This window comes from Erithacus rubecula (assembly GCF_903797595.1).
Source record: "Erithacus rubecula genome assembly, chromosome: 22".
Lineage (NCBI taxonomy): Eukaryota > Metazoa > Chordata > Aves > Passeriformes > Muscicapidae > Erithacus > Erithacus rubecula.
In genome coordinates this window covers 8,902,341-8,925,435 of record NC_136674.1, presented here as the reverse complement: position 1 = coordinate 8,925,435, position 23,095 = coordinate 8,902,341, and the positions used below count along the sequence as shown (strand labels likewise).

Here is a 23,095-nt window from a genome sequence, read left to right as displayed (position 1 = left end):
CACTGCTGCAGTGGAGCCAGAGGAGCTGCACAGATCAGTCAGGCTCCAAAAGATGCAATTACCAGCTTGGTGCAACATTCAATATCACACAAGGAATCTGGGCATCTGCTTCCCACTGATCCCTTAAAGCTTAACTCCTTCATCTGTCTTGGGAACTGCAAGGATCTGTCTATAAGCAAACATCCTGATGAAGCTGCTCCACAATTTTGATTTTAGCTAAATCCTAATCCAGACTAAGAAGATCTATAGAATCATGCAAAAATTTCCCCATCACAAAATGGAAGCTATCTCAGCAAAGGTCTCCATGGAATTCCCAGGCTGCTGTCTTGTTTTTGCCATGCTCCTGAGGCAGTGACACAAGCACCTCCAGCCAGACACATTGGCTTTCACTGCACTGATTGTGGCAGTCAGGATTATTGAAGGAAATTAAAGGCTATTGCTGTTTTCTTATATGCATCTCAGTGAGTTATTCCAAAAAGGAAAAATAAGAGACTATCTATCAAAATCATACAGATCCAATCAGTGCTGTACCTATGTCTGTGTTTAAAACCAGAGGTATTATATGTCTAATGTAATTACACATTAAGCACAACATGCAATGTTTAGACCTACAAGTATTATATTACATACATAAACATGCCCACACACAGACACTTCCAGACAGATCTTTTGAGTTTTGACTATGCTCATGATAAAAATCAGTTTGCAGCTGTGCAGGGAACTCTCCCCAAGTCAGTACTGAGCACTGACTGTTTCACACAAACTCCATTCTTGGATAGAAATGCTTGTGGAAACACAGGCTGCATTTTGACTTTTGAAGAGGATAAAAGCAATAATGTGAACAGACACTTCCTCCCTGTGTTGGAGGCAGATGAGGAGCCCATCTGTGTCCCCACAGCAGCTGAGCACCCCCAGCACCTCTAACAATCCAAACCTGATCACCCTTCAGAGATGGAGAAATTAAAAAATATTCCTTTAACATATGCAAAAATTTCACCCAGGGGCCCTAAGGACACGAGACCCCCAATTCAGACATAGTACATGCTTGAAGTTAGAGGAGAAAGGATTCAAATCTGAGTTGCACAGAATGAGAAGGGGAAGTTTACCCTGATTTTGAACCCACAAATTTTTAGAACAGCTCTCACTGTCCCTCCCATTCTGAGTGCAGGACCCCACACGGGTCACTCTGCAGCCATCAGCTCTTGGTGCCTCCCATCAAACAGCCAGAACTAATGGCTTTAAATATTTCTCATCAACATGTAAGATATCCATGTAATCATTCCACTGCCCAGGGCCAGCAGAGATGTGGTTTTAACCACAGAGGTATCTTTCAAAGGACTGAGATTTCATGTTAAATTTTATCCCAACCCCACACAAACCTACAAGGCAAGAAGAATGCAATATGAAATCTCTGGGTCACTATGCCAAGGCACTTTTTGGAACACTTTCCAGTATATCTAATATTTTTTAGATTTATTAGAGATTTTATTTATACCTTCTTTTGGTCTCAGAGTGACTACTAGATGAGGTGACAAAAGCAGCACCTCTTTCAATAATCTCCCTCCACAGACAGTGGCAGGACCCAGATCTCTCTCTGGAATCTTCTGTCTGTGCTGAGGAGAAAAGTGGGATTTTGTGCTCCCAGTTTCTCTCACAAACACACCACAGTGTTCAAGCACTGAATGAGCCTGTTTGGTGAGACAAAACAAAATCCTTCAATCTGAACCTTGAGCCACGGAGGGAGATGATTTTGCTGGTCTTTGGTTTCCCCATTTTCCATGGACGTGGGAGGCTGGTGAGGACACAGCAGGAGCAGGAACCAGCAGCAGGGCTCTCTCTGCCTGGCTCCAAGTGCTGCCTCCCCCAAGGCTTGCCAGGATCTGCAGGAGCACAGGGATAACAGCACACCATCAGCAGAGCTGCCAGTCCCTGGGGAGGGAGCGGACACTGCTGGCAGTGTGAGGTGTCCCTGTCACCTCCCACACACCATATGGTGCCTCTGTCCCCAAATCTGCCAGCCTGACACCTCCACTCCTCATCCCACTGCCCTCCTGTCCTGCTGCTGCAAGCACAGCTCCTTTCAGTGGGAACCTGCACTTGGGGCAGAGAGCACAGCAGGTATGAACCTCACTGACATGGGGTCAAGGAACCCAAGCCAGGAACCAGAGAGGTAGGATGAACCAGCACAAAACTGTCTGACAAGCAGCTGATTCTCTCTGTCCAGGCATGCTGTTAATGTATTCTAGCACAGTTCCAGCTTTAACTCTCCTGGATTGACAACAGAATTGAATTACCCTTCCAAATCTCTCTCTTTCAACTTGTCATAAGATTTTTTAATCCGACAAGAAGCATTTCCTTGGCAGAGTTGACATTGTTATATTTTTTCCAGCTTTTCTGATTTAGGGATTTAATCTTTTTAGCCATGAATTGACTTCTCTGAAGTAGCACTCAGAGAAAAAAAAAATCAGCTCTTGCTTGCCATGCAAGCTGCCAAGTTCCTAGAACCAGATGGAATGGATCCTGGGCTTTTAAAGGAGATCACTGGCAATCACAGAGAGCACAACAGACACAGGCCAAGTTTCCAGAGGGTTGGACAAAGATTGACCATAACACAGAAATGACAGAACACTAAACAAGGAAATAGAAGCACTATCTGTTCATCTCCAACATCTGTATTGTGTGAAACGATGGAAGCTGCAAATCCTGCTTGAATAAAGCTACAGAGTAATGCAATCCACCTGCAGCCCTGAGATGGGGACCCACTGCCTGCCCCACACAGGGCTCAGCCCCACCACCCTGCCAGCTCTCACTGTCAGAACTTATTTCCAAACATGCACAGCAAAGCAGAAACATCAGCTGCAGGAGAAGGAAAACATGCATTTAAAAATACATTTGAACCATTGCTGAGACCTACAGATGATGTTTGCCTCAAAGTGTAACTTTGACAAAGTATGTTAGAGCTGCCAGACAGGTAAAAAGGGCATGAAAAGACCAGCTACAGAGCTTTCAGAATATTTCTGTGATTATCACTGAGCTATGGGCAGCATTTGTGCATAGGCACAGCTTAATTCCCCTCCTTTAAGCTCCTCTGCCTTCTTTCTCAGTTTATATTTGGATACTCAAGAAAGGAACTATTTAGTTACTGAACTCAAGTTTATGATACAGGCAGTGAAATTCAATCCCATCTTTTAAGCAGATTAGGACCCACACACAGACCTTTGAACCTGCTGTGTTACCGTGTTGGCTTTCACAGCTCATCCCCAAGGGAATAAAATTACTCCATTTAATTAGACCCCAGCTATCCTCATCTGCCCCAGAAGTTTCCTGTCACCTCATTCAATTGTGAATGTAATTTAGTCTTAAAGGTTGATCCTGATTTTTCACTGGGGTGCTGAAGAACTTTGCAATGGAAAAATTCATCCTCAAACTTTTCTGGGACACTGCAATGGAAATGCTGCTTGCCTTCTCTTGGTTCTGTGGGTTGAGGAACAGGTGTTTTATGCAGCAGTCATCACACAGGACAAGATGTTTCAGAAAGAGCTGCCCCAGTGCCACCAGCACAGAGAAAGGCTGCACTGGGCCAGATCAAAGGCTCAGCTTGCTCAGCATCCTCTTTCCAACAGTGGCCATAAATGGGAGTCCAAAGGAAGAGAATAAAAATAGGATAAGTACATATAATACTCCTGTCTCTCTATTTATATGCCTACATCTTTCCCCCTTGCTTCCACTGCCAGTCACTCCCTGCTCACTGAGCACCTACAGGGTTTCTGCCTCTTCAGTGCAATCCATTGATTTATTTTCCATTAATTGGCTCACTTTCCCACAAGTGATGTAAACTATTAGCATCTACAATTTCCTTGACAGCACCTTCCCAAAGAATCACAGGGAAATCAGGAATTCCTATTCCATCACAGCAATGCTCCCTGTTCCATCCTTAGGACACTCCCTTATCTCTAGCTGGTTATACCACTGCTGAGAGATGTGCTGATGGAAATACCCATTATAACCCAAAAATCTGTGCCTAGAAATGGAGTTAGAACCTCCCTGATTTCTCTTTTGCATGGGAATCAGCTCAGAGTCCATCATTTCATTAGGACTGTTCTAGGGAAGAGTCACCAGAGTCCCTAAAAGGGCATGAGGCACCCATGCTCTGGCACAGGTTTGCTGCTAAAGTGAACTTGGACACACTAATCCCAGTCAGAATCCCCTCTCCACCCCGTGCTCTGTCCCTGCACCTTCCCCACACTGTAATAAAACAGGATTTTAACAGGCCTGCTGCTGTTTCATACAACCAGTGTCTTCAAATTTGCTAAAAGCACATATAAATATTTCATAGAGCAGACGATGCTGCTCTCACATCTGATTGCAAACAAGATTACTTTTTCTCCCTAACAAATCCAATAACTTGATTATCTTCTCTGGTCTGTTCTTATTTTTTGTGCTGTACAGTTTTCAAATATTTGCAGTTGTAAGTCTTTCAAAGCTTTAATTTGCTTAAAATGATTCACAAGCACCTTGTTAATCTTTTATCAGTTTTATTACAAACTGTAAACAAAACCCAGTTCTTAAATAATTAAAGGGCAGAACTAGCCCTCAGGCAAATGATGTCCAGGAGGGAAGAATAAAAAATTTAAAAATCAGAGTAAGCCTGTAATTTTTTTTTCTTCCCATCTACAGAACTGGTGAATCTAGCTTCAAAACAGAGAGTAATTCAAAAAGAACAGATTGTGTGTGACATCCCCCCAGCCAGTTTCTCTCATCTACTGTGTCCTGAATATTAATCCATCAAGCACCTACCGGTTGCAGAGTTAAACTCAGCACAGGCTCTCCAGCAGGAGCTGGTCCCAGGCAGCTGCTCCAGAGGATTCCTGTGCAGCCTGAGCTGCTTCCCCACCACCCCAAAGGTCCCAGACAGCAGCCCCAGGAGGGCAGCAGGAGCACAGCCTGGGGACACCCAGCACCTGCTGTGCCAGCCCTGGGCAGAGCTCCTGGGCACAGCCCTGGCAGAGCTCCTGCAGCCAGAGCCCCAGGGCCTGCCAGCTCCTGGCACCGTGGGGAGAGCAGCCCCTGCTTGGAGGAACCCCACAGGAACCCAGGAAGGAGGCACCAGGGTGAGCAGAGGATGGCGCAGCTCTGCTGGGAGGGAGCTGGGATTGATCAGCTGGAGAGGAGAAGCTTCAGGGTGAGCCCACTGCAGCCTTGCAGTGCCTGAAGGGTGGAGAGACCATGTCCAAGGGATGGAGGGACAGGACAAGGGGGAAAGGCTTCCCACTGCCAGAGGGATGGGGGAGGTGGGACACTGGGAAGGAATTGCTCTCTGTATCTGGCACAGTTTGCCCCATCCCTGCCAGGGTTCAGGGCTTGGAGCACCCTGGCATAGAGGAAGGTGTCCCTGCCCATGGAATGAGATGTGTTTTAAGGTCTCTTTGAACCCAAATCAGTCCATGGCTTCCTCAAGCCATGAAGAATAGCACTGTTAGGTGTGCTCACCCCAGTGTTGAACCACAGCAGGCTCATCACACCAGCAAGGGGAGAGGCAGGGGGGATCCCAGAGGGGAGCTGGAGCCTGCACCACAGACAGCTTGGGCAGGGGAAACTCCAAACAGGGATGCAGGAAGTGAGAAAAAACCTGCTTGGAGTCTGCCATGACCGTGGGGGATGGCAGCAGGAGGCAGGAGCTGGGCTGGACAGAGGGTCCCCAGGCAGGAGACACACCCAGGGTGATGGCAGTGCTGAGTGATCCCCTGTGAAAAGGATACTGCTGCATGCACACCTTGCTCCAAAACTCACCCCAATCACTCACAGGAGGGCTGTTATTTAATGTCATTATCACTGCTGCTACAGCCTCCTGTCTTCTACCAACACCTCAGCCCAGCTGTGCTGCAGAATGGTGCTCACAGTGGCTGAACAAGCATTTCAGAAATTCTGATACAAAACTTCCAGCTTTCTAATGTATTAAGAATTTCCTAATGCATTCAAATGGCATTTGCTTCTAGTTACAGAAAAGACCACTTCTAATGAAGCTTTCCAAAGCATTGCAATTGGAAGAAAACCTAAGGAGCTATGAAAGCAAGACTGAGCAAATTCTAATTATCTTTTGAAGGCTACACTACCATGCACACAAAAATGGATTTAAATGCATTACAGACCTAAAAACGTGTAATGGATGCATTGCTAGCCTATTACATGCAGTTCATTGTGCAAAGGTTTTTGGTTGCATGTTTTGTGCAGTGGGCTGTAAAAGTTGCTTAACAGAAGAAAATACATTTGATTAAAAATTTACATCAGAAGAATGTAACAGGGTTTCTTTTTTCTACTCTGCTATTTTATCTGCCACTGACTATTCCCATTAATATTCAGTTCTTCTCAGTCTCACAAGAATATGCAAAAAAACCCATGACTAAAGATGGAAAAGTTTGAGGTCTAGATCCCAACCCATATTAAAGACAAAGCTGTCCAGAAGCTGGCTCCAGGTGGAAAAAAGTGCACATATTCCCATTTACAACTGGGAGGACCTTAAAGTGTCACTGAGATGCTTAAATAGTTCTGCTCCAGTGACTCCTTTTGTGAGAAATATCAAGGGGAAAGCGGGTGGTGCTTGGAATTCCCACGGGGCTCCAGCACCTGCCTGGGCAGGAGCAGCCCTTGAGTCATCCTGGCACACAGGATGCAACCACTGCCCCAGATCAAGGAAGAAAAAGCCCTTCACATCTCTACCATATTCCCAGGAAAGCCTAAAAACCTTAGAGGCCCTTGCTGATAATCATTTAGAGCAAAAAGCAAACAGCAAACGTTCAGTCTACAGCAGGGAGAGAAATCAGAAAGATTTTTCAGCTTAGTTAAATACCCTTCTCCAAAAGCACACAGGAACCAGTCCAGCTACCAAGAATTGGCAGAACTGAAAAAGATCCATTGAAGTCAAAATAAACGGGCAAACATAAATAAAGCAAAAATAAATAAATAGCACTTTGGTTGGTTCTGCAGCCCAGGAGCAAATGAAAGCTCGCCCTGAGGAGCCAACCTCCCACCCCCTGGGGCTGGAGACTGGACAGGAATGGAATTCCTTCCTCTGGCTTCCAGCCCTGCTGCTGCTCACTGGGTCTGAGGCTAATGACTCCAGTGCTCTGGGCACCAACTTTGTCGGGTTATATTCTTAAATAAATGAAGCAGCTAATAGCTGCTAAAAGGTTATTTATTGCAGAAGCACATCAGTCTCCAAAGGCACAGTCACAGACATCACAGCCACGCTAAGGTTTAGTTTAGAGTCCAAAACAGAAGCAGAAGCTTCTCCCTGAGGTCCTGGTGGGGTAGCTCTGATCTTTTTTTTGGGTGGTGACAATGAACAAAGACAAAAAAAACAATGGCAGAAAAAGCAGGAAAATATGATGGAAAAAAGCACCAACTTTTTTAATACATAGTCTTATATAGAATTTTCTCAACAAGCTAAGATGCAAACTCAGACTACTACTTTTTAATTTATTAGAATTCTAGCTTCTTAACACGCCAGGTTATGTATAGACTATGCATACAACTTATCTTGTTCTATCTGAAAAATGTCAGCAATATTCTTACTGAGCTCTATTATGTCAAAACACTGTCTACAGCTGTGATCCTGGAGCCTCTACTGAAAACATCAGTAGTTTTTCAGCCTTAACTAGAACTTGCACTTCTATTTTGCCATCTAAACTTTTTATTTACTAAAAGCATTAGAGCTCACACTAAAACTTACTGACTTACTTATCCTAAAACTAAAACTTACACCTCTACCTTACGTGTAACTTTATATCTATCTAAAGGCTTTAATTCAATCCCTGCAGTTTGATTTCTCTCTGAAGAATTCAGAGACCCCCAATCACTGGCTCCAGCACCTGGGCTGGCCAGACCATGGAGACACAAGCCCACGTTCACTGCTGGTGCTCCAGCCCAACCCAGCCTGCAAGGAGAAAAAGCCTCCCCAGAGCCACTGCCAGCCCCAGGCAAAGCACAGCAGCTGTGCAGGCTGCAGCCACCACTGGCAAGCTCCTGTGGTCACTGAAAGGCCAGAGAAAATCAAAATGCAGTAATGAAAGGCCAAAACACAAAGGTATGCAGCTCTGTGTCACAGGGCACTCACAGGGTCACAGGACCAAGCCAGGCAGGGGAAGAGCTGAGTCTAAGCAAGCACAGGCTCCTGAAGCACAAGGGAACATTTGGATCAGAGATTAGGACAAAAATATTCCTTCTGCAGGTGCTGATGCCCTGGCACAGGGTGCCCAGAGCAGTGCCCAAGGCCAGGCTGGACAGGGCTGGGAGCAGCTGGGACAGTGGAAGATTCTCTGCTCATGGCAGAGTGGCAGAGGATGATTTTTAAAGACCTTTCCAAGCCAAACCATTCTATGACTTTATGATTTGTTGTAATCTGTATTTACAAGTAAATTAAATCCCTACATCTGTTTTCCTTGATTATGCACAATCTCTGTTCACAAGACTATAAAATGACAAATCTCACTAATTTCCCTAAAATTGTGTCAGGCACAGTTGCAACACGATTTTAAAAATGCAAACTTGTACTATTCACCAGCAGGAAAGGAAAAATTGAAAAATTGTAGCAGAGAAAAGTGATAAAAATAGTGAACCAGGTGTCTGCTGAGTAATTCAGGATAACATAACCCTTTGCTGATCATTCCCATCAGTTTAAGGAGCAACATCTGATTTCACACCTGCAGAAATCCCTCTACAAGGCAATGACGAAATGAAGTAGGAAAGATAAATAGATAAAATCAGCAAAATTATCTCCAGCAAACACTTTTGATGAAGAAATGGGTAGGTTACCACCTCCCAGGCAAGGGTGGTTTGAGTGGCAGTGTATCTTGGGTTGCCATACAGGATGTGCCCAGCAATGTGTGTTCTGTCCCATCTGTTGCACTGGGTGGGGCAGTGCCCCTGATCTCCTGGCACATATTCTCTGCTAATGGGCCATCTTTAAACCAGCTGGGCAATCATCTTTATCTTCCCACAGCCCATCCTCCCTCCAGGAGATATCTCCTGTTCATGGCCACTGAGTCCCAGTGCATGACTGATAAAATTCCATCATCCCACTGGGAGATGCTCCAGCCAGGGCAGGAGCCAAGCCTTTCCTACCCAGATAAAAAAAGGAGATTTTGGACACCAAGGAACCTTCTTTCCACTGGATTCCAGAGGAAAGCCAGACCTTTCCACATCATCCCTGCACCTGCAGAGGAAACTGCACCTTCTCCAGGAGCACTGCTCCAGCTGAACCACATCTGCCCCTGCAGGAGGATGCAGCCACCATTGAATGGGACTGTGGCACCACCCTGACTGACTGACGGGTGTCAGCTTGGATTCTGACTCTGGCAGGGTTTGGGATTGTTCTTTGTAATACTGCATTTCTATTTTAATTTTCCTAGTGAAGAACTGTTATTCCTAATTCCCATATCTTTGCCTGAGAGCCCCTTAATTTCAAAATTACAATAATAATTTGTAGGGAGGAGGTTTACATTCTCCATTTCAAAGAAAAGCTTCTGCCTTTATTAGCAAACACCTGTTCTTCAAACCAGGACACAGTGAACAGGGAGCTGCTCTCAGAGCAGCCTGGTTGAATCCCTGCACTCCCCCCACGCCTCTGGGTGTAGCTCTGGCCCAGAAAGTCACTCACACACAGGGATCCCTGAGTGCAGCCAGCCAGGGGGGAGATTTTTGGGAGGGTTCATCTTTCCAGGGAAAATTAATCTTCTGCTGGTGTAGGTCATTGGGCTGATTTATCACCTCAGGCTCTTCAGAGCACTGTATTATGCACATTTCAGCATCTGGACTTATGGAAAGATGTGGTTTCCTCCCCAGCAGGGGTAGGAAATGGCTTGGGATGAAAAAACTTGTGGGGAGTGGGAGGGAGAAGAGGTTGTGCCACAGAGGAGATAAATTACCAAATCTTGGTAAAACTACAGCGAAAAGGGACAAGACAAATAACGAGCAGAGTCAGGGATGAAAAAAAAACCCTGAATTCTCTAAAAATACAGCCAACTCATGAATTTCCAGCTGCAGAGCAGCCCTTTCAAGTTGCAACTCTCAGTGCTTGTCAAGAAAGATGCTTCCTGCTTCGATCCCCCAAGAGCAGCAGGGTCTAATGGAAGTCACATTTGATGTGCTCCGTGCTGCTCAGCACAGAGTGCCTGAATTACTGGGTGCAGACCTCATCATACTCTTAAAAAGTAATTTGGAACCAGGGCTTTGATTTAGATGGGCTTTATCCTTTACTTTCAAAGTACAACTGGTAATAATGTAGTCTGTGAGTTTAACATTTGAAACAGGGGTTCCATTTACCTCTTTGTACTTACTGGAGGAAAATGACTGTAATTGAAATCTTTCTGCTGGAAATGAAGCCCTTCTAACATTCAAAGTGGTTGCTTGTCCTTCAGGCTTTTTATTTTAGCTGTCAAAACTGTAAACTGCCTTTCAGAGTAGTGAGAGTCTTACAAGAGAGGATGAAATGAATGTACCCTGGATCTAGGTAGTGGGTGTTTTAATCTAATTTTCTAGCTAGAAATACAGCACTTCTCTCCCTTGGGCACTGCTGGGAACAGGAAAATTAAGCTTCACTTCAGCAATATCTATCAATGAACCTCAAACAAGGGACAGGGATTTTCAAGGACAAAGCAAAACCTTTCAAGTCCTCCATTTTCATCCCTGAGCTCCCTCAGATGCAGGCAGCAACACGTGAAGCCAGGCTGCCCACTCACGCTGCCTCCCTCCACACGTCTCCCACACTTTCTAGAATTTCACAGATTTTTTCCAAGAGCTTGCCTTTTTTTCTTTCCCCCTCAGATTAAACTGATTTCCTGGTGTCAGCAATATTATTCACATGAAGCCTTTGAATCTTAATTCCGGTGTAAATGCACTCAGACTGAATATGGGTATTGTGTCCAAGTGGCTCGTGGCCAAATGACCTTATATTAAATCTTTGAAAGGGTAAACATAAAAACTTTGGGGTTTATCCTGTAGGCTTCCTTTCAGTCTGTATTACAGAATGTTAGCAATTAACTTGATAATAGACTCAAGATGAAGTTGTGGAGATTTCTGCTTTAGTTAGTTTTATTATCTGGTTATTTTAATCACAAATGAAAATGTGCTGCTGGGAAAAGGTTTTATAATGCTTGTCTACACAACTTAAAAAAACTGTTTGGATGACTTGAGCAAACTAACACACCAAAGTACATCCATTTACCCAGTATCTTTCTCTCCTGTTTCCAGTTCCAACACGTCTTTAGGATAAAAGGTGACCATTTTTCAGGCTTTGTGCTGCACCCACAGGTGCATGACCACCTCCTACCAGTAAAACCAGCCACTGAGCAAGCAGGCAGATGACAGGGATGAAGAGATGCCAAGGTTCCAGGTGGATGTGATGAGTTTGGAAGTTCACAGAAGACTGATGAGAGTTCAGTCCCTGAGGTTCAGGCCAGTTCTATCAGCACACCTCAGTTCAAGTCTCTCTGCAGATAACCCAGCTGGGATGAGCAGCATTCAAACACAACCAATGGAACAGTTTATGGCAGGAAAGCACAGTGATGCCAAAAGAATAGAACAGGTTGACAATCCATATGGGAAGGAAGATTTTACAATATACAAGTTTCCTGCAGTTACCTCTGATAGATATATAAATATATACAGTTTATCAAAGTGGGGTCTTCAGACATCAACATCTTCTGAAATTAATCAAAAGAAAAAATATATTTGTGATGGCCAGAGGCAAGGACATCAACTTCAGCAAAGCCAGCCAGTCAGTAAAAATGTCAATGAACTTCTTTGCAAGAGAATTAAGAGGGAGCAGTGCAATGTCAGCACAGGCAGGAAGAGCAGCTCCAGTTCTGATTGACTGAGACACTGATGGGAGGGCACAGACCCAACCTCTTCCTCACCTAAAATGACCTCCCTAAAACAGAGATTATATAACACTTCCACATGAGGAGAGCAAACTTAAATTAATTTGGTATTCACAGGCTGCTGCCAGAAGAGACATCACTGTCCTTTCTGCTCATCCAGGTGCACCCCACAGGGCCATACCCTCCCAGTGAACTGGGACACACTGACCTGCCTGGAAACAGAGCCAGCACAAAAACAACAGGAATAACCCCAGCTCAGGTGGAGGTGGGATCACCTCCCCGTGTGGCTGCACAGGCAGGGCTGCTGACAACATCCTGAGCATCCTGCAGCCCACAGTGTCAGCTGAGAGGAGAAACTGCATCTCCAAGGGAGATTTTAAATCCATTTAGACAAACTGCTGTAAAAAGCTGGTTTGAGAATTTCAAAGGTTCTTCAGCTTAGTTCACATAAACCCAATTTCTAAGACCATGACAACACAGAGGAGTTGCAAAAGAATTTGACCTAATTTTTTAAGCCAGTGTGGCTACACTATTGCAGAAACACTTATTTCATGGAGTGTGTACCCAGAGTGTCCAGCCAGAGGACTGCACCAGTTTAATAAATTCAGTGTCAATTCACACCTTAAGCCACACTAGCACAACTTTCACAGGCAGGCAAGACTGGGAGCTAAAGCAGAACAAGCCAAGCCCCAACTGCAACAGAAATGACACAAAATTCTTCCTTCAGCAAGGGGGTACCCCCCTCCCAAGCAGCCAAACCCAAAATTTCTCAGGAGGCCTCCATTAGGAAACCCCCACTTCAACATAAAGGGTTAACAGCCCCTTGTCACACTTGAAATCCTGTAAGAGACCAGGAATGCACTTCAGCTTTTGCCTTCCTGCATGTGTGCAGGGTGGTTTGGGCCTTTTTACCCCCCAGCAGATGAACAGACTTGGCACCTTCCCTGGTGGATCAGAAGAAAGTCTTGTAAGCCACAAGTAACTGTAAGTACACAGATTAAATGGGTTTCCTGGATTTCATCCATGTTCAAATTTCCCAGGTTGTAGATCTCAAAAATATCTGTCTCTGACAAAACTGGTATGACAGGTTATGTAACACTGCACAGAATCACCCGGTGACAGCAGAGCAGGAACATTATCTGCTCTGCTCAGGGACTCCAGGGCTTTCTGGATCAACTGCAAGGGGTGTCAAAAAAAAAAAAAAAAAAAAAAAAAGAAGAACTGAATCACAAAATGTGGAGAAAAAAGAAATCCCTGTGTGTTTTAAATAGCCAACCTCACCCACTGACAAATAACGGGTGATTTCCTTAGATTATTTCCAGGAAGTTCCATATGCTAAATATGCTGAGATGATTTAATTTATAGATGTTTATAGTCGGATATAACTTTAAAGAACACAGAATTTTTTATTGCAGATATATATCAAGAAGATAATGACTGCCTAATACAGTGGATTTTGGAGCCTTTTTTAAACTGCCCAAAACAAAAGAAATTGAACAGTTACATCTGAGACTGTTAAATATGCTATTTGCAGCCTGGGATAAATGCTAGGACCATCTTGTTAAATGAAATATATATGCTTTTTGTTAAATGAAATATATATGCTTTCACTGAGTGCAGCATAACTTGAGGCAAAAAGACAAGAGATAAATCAATGTGGGACTATTTGCCAGAATAGAAAATTTCAAGCTAAGAGCACATGAATGGGTTTTCCCTCTGTTCTAAGAAGAGCAAGTTGCAAACTGCTCAAGGATGTTTAGGGAACAGACAGCAGGACTGCTTATTATTTTCATTAAAAATTTTCTTGCCCTTTTCCTTATATTGCTGGAATAAGGAAACAGCAAAGCCACATCCACACTCTGCCTGCACCTCAGCTCTATTGGGAATTGGATCAGCCTCTAACCGGGGCAGGGAACCCTCCAGGAGATCTCCAGTGAAGATGCTGCACTGCCAAGAAGGTCCCTGGGCAATCCTGGTCCATCCTCTCTCCCTGCCCCGTTCCTCTGCTTCCCCCAGGCACCGGGGCACAGGCGAGATGAAGAGGAAGCTGAGTGTAAGAGGAAAATCCCACAGACAACACTCTGTTCTGTGCAGTGGGAAATACAGCAAACTCCACAGTAAGCCTCACGCCAAAGAGTCTTGAATACATCTTGCTACTTTTTGATCAATAAAACTTCTTTCTTCCAGGAATAATTATGGACAATTAAATACTTAGCTACTAAAGAAGAAACAACTGACCTCCCTGCAGAAACAGGTCACAACTCATAATGGGCTTCACAGAACAAGAAATATTCCTCTCTTTCAAGCTCCACGTGAGGAAAACAAACACATCTCTACCATCTCTATTGTTTTTGTTGTTTTTGATTTTTTTCTTTTCCCCGACACGGCACTGGAGGAATCATATCTGAGCTTTCCTCCTCCACCTGCACCGAGCTGAAGTTGCTGCCACATCTGCAGCGCTGCTCCAGCTCCGGGCACAGCCTTAAAACTGTGGAATCACAGAAAAACCAGTTCCCGGTGCCACTTCCAGAGGCACAGCCTTATCTGTGGAGCCACGGGAAAAGCAACTCCCGGTGCCACTTCCAGAGGCACAGCCTTATCTGTGGAATCACAGGAAAACCAATTCCTGGTGCCACTTCCAGGGGTGCAGCCTGATCTGTGGAGTCACAGTAAAACCAATTCCCGGTGCCACTTTCAGGGAAGGGGAGCAGCTGTGCCCCAGCAGTGCCCGGGGAAGGGCTGCTGGACTTACCTTCTCGGCATGCTTGAACTTGACGTAGAACCAACTCGACTTGATCATTGTGTCGCCTCCTGCCCTCGGCGAGCGCCAGGAACGCGAGCCGGAGCTGCGCTGCTGTGCGGGGAGCGCAGCGCTCGGTGCGGGGCAGCGGAGCCGCGGGGACGGGCGGGGAGCGCGCTGCGTGTCCCTCCGTGCCGTGTCCCTCCGTGCCGTGTCCCTCCGTGCCGTGTCCCTGCTGTCCCTTCGTGCCGTGTCCCTCCGTGCCGTGTCCCCCCGTGCCGTCCCTGCCCCGCTGCCCAGCTCTCCCCGCCGCAGCCGGCGCTGCGCGGCTCACGGGCGCTTCACCACCTCCATCACAAATGGCACATGTCAGTAAAGCCGGGAGGAGGCTGGCTCCGCCGCTGGCAGCCGCCCAGCACCGTGACCTCCCCCAGCGGGATGAATAATGAATTCCAGCGCTTCCCTCCAGACACTGATTAACACCTGGCTAAACATTATTCTGACAATGAGCTTGTCCGCTGAGAGAGCCCCCCGTTAACCCCTCGCTCGCCCACCGGGCAGGGCGGGGATGCTTTGGAGGCTGTCCCGCCATGCCCTCCCCCATCGAAAGCAAGATTACAGGACTAAATATAGTTTAGAAACAATAAAGCCTCTTAGGCATAAAGCAAATATCTCCTTTCCGATTCTGCAGCTGCAGTAACGCTGCCGTGGAAGCAGAGCAAGTCCTCAGGAGCCAGACTCGCTCCTGGATCCCTTTCTCAGCTCCCCCTCTACTAACACCCTTGGTAAGCTGTGATGCAAACCCACAAAAAACTCCCAAACCAAACCCATCAGAACAACCACCATGACCAAATTAAGCTAATGCACAGAAAACCCCGGGAAGACACCGGTCAGAGTGTTTGTTCTTCTGTCTGTTCAGAAACACTGCCCAATTCTCTGGCTCTGCTTTAAGGAAACACATTGATCTGGCTGCAAACCTCCCAGCTCTGTGCATCCTCGGAGCAGTGAGGATCAAGTTACAAACTAAAGGATGGGTATAATCAGCCCCCTGTATTTCCGCTGTACACAGCATCCTGTGCCCAAACGCTTCACCACGCACAAGGAAACAATGTCAGGAATCTGGAGTGCAAAGATGTGCCCTCAGTAACACATGGAATAACACAGATGGACATGAATTTGTCACACAGGTTCCTGAACTTCTTCACGTTTCCATACAATGAGTGAGGTTCAGAATTTCATTACAGAAGTACAAAATGTCACCTCATTTTGCTGCTTTAAACAGCTGTCTGGTTATTTAAGTGGGAGTCTCCTATGCTAACAAAAGAGGATCATTTGCTTCTCATCATCTTCAGATCATGACACTATAGATTTTTCTTGCCTCCCTTATGTCACACCTCTCAGACTATTAAATTTCCCCTTGTAGGGAGGCTGTTCATGTCTCCATAGATTCTCTTCATCACTCCCTGTACCTTTTCTAGGTCTAGGTATCTTTTTCACGGGCAGAGTAAGATGGAATAAATGCATTTACCACTCACTTACCATCTCCTACTGTATGTGCTCACAAGAGATATAAAGCAGGTGAAGCAGACCCTGAAACCCAGTTTGTCAGTGTTACTCACCTAAAGAGTACTGTCAGTGCTGATAACAGTGCCAGTGCATTATCTGAAAGTGCTGGCTTTGACAACCTGGCTACTCATTCACCTGCCAACAGGGATTTTTAGAACTTTTCATAAACTAGGACTTGCACAAGGGATCCAAACACCAATTTTGACCAATAATGGTCACTGCGTTAGGTGGAGCTGAGGCTGCTCAGTCCTGCTTTGCCTGAGACCCCTTCCCTGCTCACCCACACTCTGTGTTTGTCCCTGCTCTTCTCTGCTCAGACAGGGAAATGGAATGAAGCCCTTCCCAAGTCCCCTCACTGCAGTCAGCTGGGCTGGTTCAAATCATGGCTGTAGCTGTCAGAAATTACCTTCTATTGATGCCACAGAAAAATATTTCCACTCTCCCTTTCATTCTGCAATCCTGTGGGAGAATTAACCTATGCTAAAGGGGTGCTAAAATACCCCAGCCATTGCTTAGAACTGGTAATGTTAAAAATGGATGGGAAGGTCTCCTAAGAGGGAGCAACATAAAAAGAAAATTACAAAACTGTTTTTTATCATTTTTGAAGTAGCAGATGAATAAATGGGACAGATCTGGCTGTGGATTTGATTGAGATCAGGTCAGAGCAAGAGCCTCTCTTCCTTCCCAGCTGCTGCTGTTCCTGCAGTCAGTGCAGCAGCATTCCCTGCAGCCTGGCAGCACTGCTGCACACAGACACAGAGACCAGCCCTGGTGTCACAGCAGGAGCCAGGGACAGCACTGGGCTGTTCCAGTGGCAGTGCCATATCAGCACAGCACAGGGCACAGCACAGGGCACAGAGCACAGGGCACAGCACAGGGAACAGGGCACAGCACAGGGCACAGGGCACAGCACAGGGCACAGGGCACAGCACAGGGAACAGGGCACAGCACAGGGCACAGCACAGGGAACAGGGCACAGGGCACAGGGCACAGCACAGGGAACAGGGCACAGCACAGAGCACAGGGCACAGGGCACAGCACAGGGAACAGGGCACAGGGCACAGCACAGGGCACAGCACAGGGCACAGCACAGGGAACAGGGCAGAGCACAAGGCACAGCACAGGGCACAGGGCACAGGGCACAGCACAGGGCACAGCACAGGGAACAGCACAGGGCACAGGGCACAGGGCACAGCACAGGGCACAGGGCACAGGGCACAGGGCACAGCACAGGGAACAGGGCACAGGGCACAGGGCACAGGGCACAGCACAGGGAACAGGGCACAGAGCACAGGGCACAGCACAGAGCACAGGGCACAGCACAGGGAACAGGGTACAGGGCACAGGGCACAGCACAGGGAACAGGGCACAGGGCACAGAGCACAGGGCACAGCACAGGGCACAGGGCACAGGGCACAGCACAGGGAACAGGGCACAGGGCACAGGGCACAGCACAGGGAACAGGGCACAGCACAGGGCACAGAGCACAGGGCACAGCACAGGGCACAGCACAGGGCACAGGGCACAGCACAGGGCACAGGGAACAGGGCACAGAGCCAGCAGTGTGTACCCTGCACAAACAGCTGTGGCTCACAGCAGTCACCAGCCCCTGGATGTTTTCCACTGGCTCATTAGCATCTGGCAGGACCTAAAGTCCCAGGGTCCCAGAACACAGAGCTATTATTTCATTTCAGGAAAATGCACAGCACCATCCCTGGAGACCTGTCATTCTGTAATCAAAGGCCAAGTGCAGCAGGGAATGAGAGGTGGAATTTGCAGCCATCCCATCCCCCAGCTGGGCAGGGACAGCCCATCAGGCCCCAGATAGCTCATTTTGTGTCTCCCTGTTGAAAGCCCCCACATCAGCATCAGCAAGAGCCCCTGGCAGCCCAGCAGAGCCCGGTGCTCCCTCCAGCACTGACAGCTGGGTGCTTTGCACACACACCCTGAGTACACACCAGCTTCAGTTGTCAACACTCCATCCATCTCTGCAGCAGGACAAAACACACCATTTATTTTCAAACCTGCAGCATCAGCATTTTCTGTGAGCTGTGTTTGGGTCTCCTGGTTTATAGAGCTGTAGTCTTTATGGTGCATGACACAACAGCTCCACTCCTGTTTGCCAATTCCCCTCCTAGGGACGTGGGGCTGGACAAACACCCACCCCTGCACCCACCTCCAAAACCCTGCCAGCCCACACCTTCTCTTTCAGCCACCCATCAATGGCATGAAATAACATAGTATTCCTATTCTTCTGTACAGCCAAAATCTCCAATTGTTTTCATATGACCCCAAAAAGGGAACCATGCTTTGGTAGATTATTCACAATTCTCCCAGGATAATCCTACTTTGATTATTCAGCAGGTTTTGCCATACTCTAATAAACCATTTCAACTGTGAGACAGTGTAGAAAAGAATTGAAATAACCTCCTTTTTAACAGACCATTGGTTCTAAGCCTTTTAATACACCCTAATGTATATTTAGGTATCGATCCAAGTTCATTTCAATTATTCCCCATGACAAAGCTGATCACACACTGATGCAATGTGCAGTGTAACCCTGAGTGCTGAGTGGGTTTTTAAGTTTCCTAACAGCAGAGGGTACCTCCTCTTCTCCCTGGCTTTGTTTTTGTTGCTAAGTCAGACTAACAACTTTTTTGCCACAGGGGAGGGAGGAAGGAACAACAAGGCACAATTTCACCTATTTTCACTATTTCCTGAGGCAGCAGAAATGCCTTGAAGAGCCCACTTGTACAGCAGAGCCAATCCTGGAGGAAGCTGAAGAACCCTGACCCTAATGCCAAGCAAAAGCAATCTCTGTGTGCAGGGGGACTAAAGCTAAAGCAAGATGGTGCATTTGCAGCAGGGACTACATCCAAGACAAATTACAGCCATTCCTGTGTTCTTGGCACTACGAGAGCAGAAAATCATCTCCCTCCCTATTACCATAATAGCTTTCACACTTCCCAACCAGCAGAGTGAAGTGTGGTGATGCTGAAAGAAATAGCACATAAACAACAAACAGAAAGTTTAGATACATAGGAAGATCCCATCTCCAGAATATGTTTACAGCAATTTTTGTAATTAGCCTGTAGGGAGGGGGGAAAAAAGGATGGGAACGAAAAGGCAATTTGGAATAAGTATAAATAAAAAGGATTTCAAAATGTTTTTCACAGTTCAGAATGGCTCCTAATGTAGCAGCCAAAGCAGGGATCCCTGGGAGATTAAATGGAGCTGAGAGCAAAGCTTGTGGGATCTGCAAGCCTACTAAGATGGAAAGCTTTTCCAAAATCCATAGAAATGTAGAGTAGCTTGGATTCTACAAATGAAGCACAAATGCTGAAGCTCCTGCCTGCCTCTGAACATGCCCAGCTCTAAACCAGCAAACACCCAGCTGACTTCCACACACCCAGATTCCACAGCAGCCTTTCTGCTTTAACCCAGAACCACAGCAGCTCTGTATTCCAACACTTCACATGCTAGCAGGCTTCCAGGGCAGTGAGGGGAGGGTCAGGCTGCCCAAACTCACATCAGTGGCTACATCTCAGAACCAGCACAACAAATGAGGCACCCGCAGCCTCCTCTGCTGCCAGACTTTGTGGGTCACAGGGAGGTCCACGGGGAACTCTCATCTTCCAGGCTAATAGAAAGCACTGTGGGATTTGCTGTCTCGTTATTAACATGGTAACAATCCCATCTTGTACCTCAGGACCCCGCTCGCCCATCAACACCATCTGCTCTTTCATCTTGAGTGCTGCTGAGTAATCCCATCATGAACAGGCTGCTGTCAATTCAGGCTTCTGTGCACGTCTGCAGAGAAACTCTCCAGGTCACTGGTTTGAAGCCAGTGTGGGCTGGCAGGATTGAGGAGCTCTGCTGCCTTCAGCCACTGAGAGCAGCACAGGATGGGCTGCACCCCGTGTTTGGTGTTCCTGAGCAGGCAAAGGATGGGCTGCACCCCGTGTTTGGTGTTCTGAAACAGGCACAGGATGGGCTGCACCCCGTGTTTGGTGTTCCTAGACTGGCACAGGATGGGCTGCACCCCGTGTTTGGTGTTCCTGACACTGGCACAGGATGGGCTGCACCCCGTGTTTGGTGTTCCTGACACTGGCACAGGATGGGCTGCACCCCGTGTTTGGTGTTCCTGACACTGGCACAGGATGGGCTGCACCCCGTGTTTGGTGTTCTGGATGGCTCAGGATGGGCTGCACCCCGTGTTTGGTGTTCCTGACACTGGCACAGGATGGGCTGCACCCCGTGTTTGGTGTTCCTGACACTGGCACAGGATGGGCTGCACCCCGTGTTTGGTGTTCTGGATGGCTCAGGATGGGCTGCACCCCGTGTTTGGTGTTCCTGACACTGGCACAGGATGGGCTGCACCCCGTGTTTGGTGTTCCTGAGCAGGCACAGGATGGGCTGCACCCCGTGTTTGATGTTCTGGAACAAGCACAGGATGGGCTGCACCCCGTGTTTGGTGTTCTGGACTGGCACCATTCCAGCTCAGGAGATCAACACCACCACCAGAGTCACCCTTTACACAAAGATTTTTTTTTTTTTCTTCTTCCCAGTGACTGAGAAGTGCAAGTGACATTTTCCCTGGCAGCTCTAAGCCCTGCCAGGTCTGACAGTGCTCTAAGGTCTTACAGCTGCCTTTCCCTTGCTATAGGATAAAGCCTAATAAGTCAGACCACCTGACTCAAAGAGAAAGAGCACAGATTAGCGTGAGAAAACCAGTGTGAAGTACTTTATCTCCCCCAGCAAAGTGCCAGTCTGTAATGAGTTGCAGTCAGGGATAACCCACTGGGGCACATGCTTAGCTTTCCAGGTGAAATTATGGCTATGGGGCTCAACCCCAGACCCCTGAGGGATTCAAAGACACCTCCAGGCAGTCCACAGAGGACAAGAAACAGGCATTTGCTAGTGGTTTACAGCCTGCAAGAGGCAGACTGAGACAGAAGCAGGACAGCCCATGAGGCTGGCACACAGAGCTGGGCTCATGATGGCTCACAATCTGCTGCTCCTGCCACTCTGAGTTAGCTCAGGGTGCAGAAAGGAGAGCTGCTGATGGTATATGATATTTATGGAGCTGTGCCAGCAAGTCACGTGTGGCTATCTACAGCAGTGGGAGGCAAAGGTGGCTTAAAATGTCTTTTTGACCTCTCTGAAAAAGAAGGTGCAGTGCCATCATCTGTAATTTAAAAAACAACAAAAATTGCCAGCTGGACAAAATTGCTTAAGATATTAAGAGATGAAATGATGCTTTTGTAATCCTACACAATGGTTCTGCATTTTGTTCCCTGTTTTTCTGGTTTCTAGTGCTCCAGCACTGTTTGGACAGTCTTTTATTACCTTGAGAAAAAAGGTCACTTCTGAGATGACACCAGTACTCGAAAGTGTTTGAAATGACAGGATTCTCAAGTGCAGAAAGCAGTGATTTCTGTGACACTCCATCATTTCCTCCTACTGAACACAGCTCTGCAACACACTAAGAGCTGTGAGTACGGATCTCCCTCATTTACACATGGAACAGGGATGAGGGAGCAATGCATCCAGTGGGGAAGGTGGGGCAGATAAATCCCTGAAAAACTGAACCTTTGCATGCAGTGTATGTATTGACATTGGAGCACTAACACAAGCTCCCTTTGAACATAAAAAGGGATTAGATGGCAGGGCATTAATGCCCACAGCTAAATCAAGTCCTGTTCAGCAAAACGTTTGACACTAAAAATCCCCACAGCAGAGATTAGGCTGCAGTGCCAGCAGCTCCTGCAGCAGCCACAGGGCCATTGACACCTCAGCAGTGAGTGCTGCAACTGTTTAACACCCACCAGGGCACCAGGCTGGGCACAGGGACAGGGACCAAGGACCAGGGAAGGGGTTACACACAGCTCTGGGCTCCCAGCACCCAAACAGGTCTCAGATCCCAGCCCCAGCTGCCCTGGGCATGTCCTCACAAGTGACCTGCAAACACAAGGCCACCTCTGGCATGATTCAAAATTCCTCTTGTGTCACAGGAAACAGGAAATCCAGCACTCTGCAGGAAGGCAGAGCAAAGAGACAAGCAGCATCTCCCCAGACATGGGGCTGCACATCCCAGCTCCCCAGCACCAAACACCCTGAGAGCTCCTTACTGGGGCAGGGAGGTGCATCACCCACGTCTCTGGGAAGCTCCAAAGTTCCACACACCAGGTATAGATCAGCTCTGAGGATGCTCTGTACTCACCAAGCAGAAAAAACACCCAGCCAGAGGCAGCCTGGAGCCCACAGCCAGAGCACACGTGCTCACAGCCAGGCCCTTGGCACCTAAACTGTCCTTTCATTTTCAGAATAATTCTCATTCTTGTGAAGTTCCCCTTTAAAAATGAGATGTTCTTCTTTAATATTCATTGACTTCTAGTTTCCTTCCCACACACAAGGCATTATTTACTCTACAGTGGCTCGGTGCATCAATTATGGTAATAGTTTGTGAATAACATTTGCATTATGGGAAAATGAGCCTGGTTATTTAGCACTAGCCGAACCATCCCTCTGGAAAATTGTCACAAACATATGTATCATATGCCTCCACTTAAACAGATCTGTAATTACTCTAGTTTATTAAAAAAGCCAACAATTTTTTCCCTCTCTCTCTCTTTTTTTTTTTTTTTCTAAATCTTGTTTCTGAGAGCAGACAAACATCTACAGGGCCCTTTCCCTTACTCAGCCAAAGGTAAAGGCTAATGACTGCTGCTGCATGTCCTCTTATTTTACATGGAGATGTTAGAGGTGAAAAACATCTTCTACATTAGTTTAATGCAGAAAGTGTGGCTCAGTAATTGTGGCATTTGATTAATGCTCCATTCCAGTCCCTTCGGCTAAATTCCAGGCTCAGTTCAACTACTGTAAATTCTGATTAACATCTGTATTACATCAG

General features: G+C 46.9%; 1 protein-coding gene across 8 annotated transcripts in view; it reads right to left on the bottom strand.

Annotated features, from left to right (window-relative positions):
* The window catches only part of AUTS2 (activator of transcription and developmental regulator AUTS2), a 751,974-nt gene that overhangs the window by 488,184 nt on the left and 240,695 nt on the right, over positions 1-23,095 (bottom strand). The window contains exon 1 of one of the 8 annotated variants that reach the window (XM_079324903.1): positions 14,629-14,748. The exons of the other annotated variants lie outside the window; for them this stretch is intronic. Within the exon in view, the coding sequence (XP_079181029.1) occupies positions 14,629-14,676 (48 nt within the window). The 5' untranslated portion in view covers positions 14,677-14,748. Of the gene's footprint in view, positions 1-14,628; positions 14,749-23,095 lie in introns of those variants that run through there. 8 annotated transcript variants of the gene reach the window in all.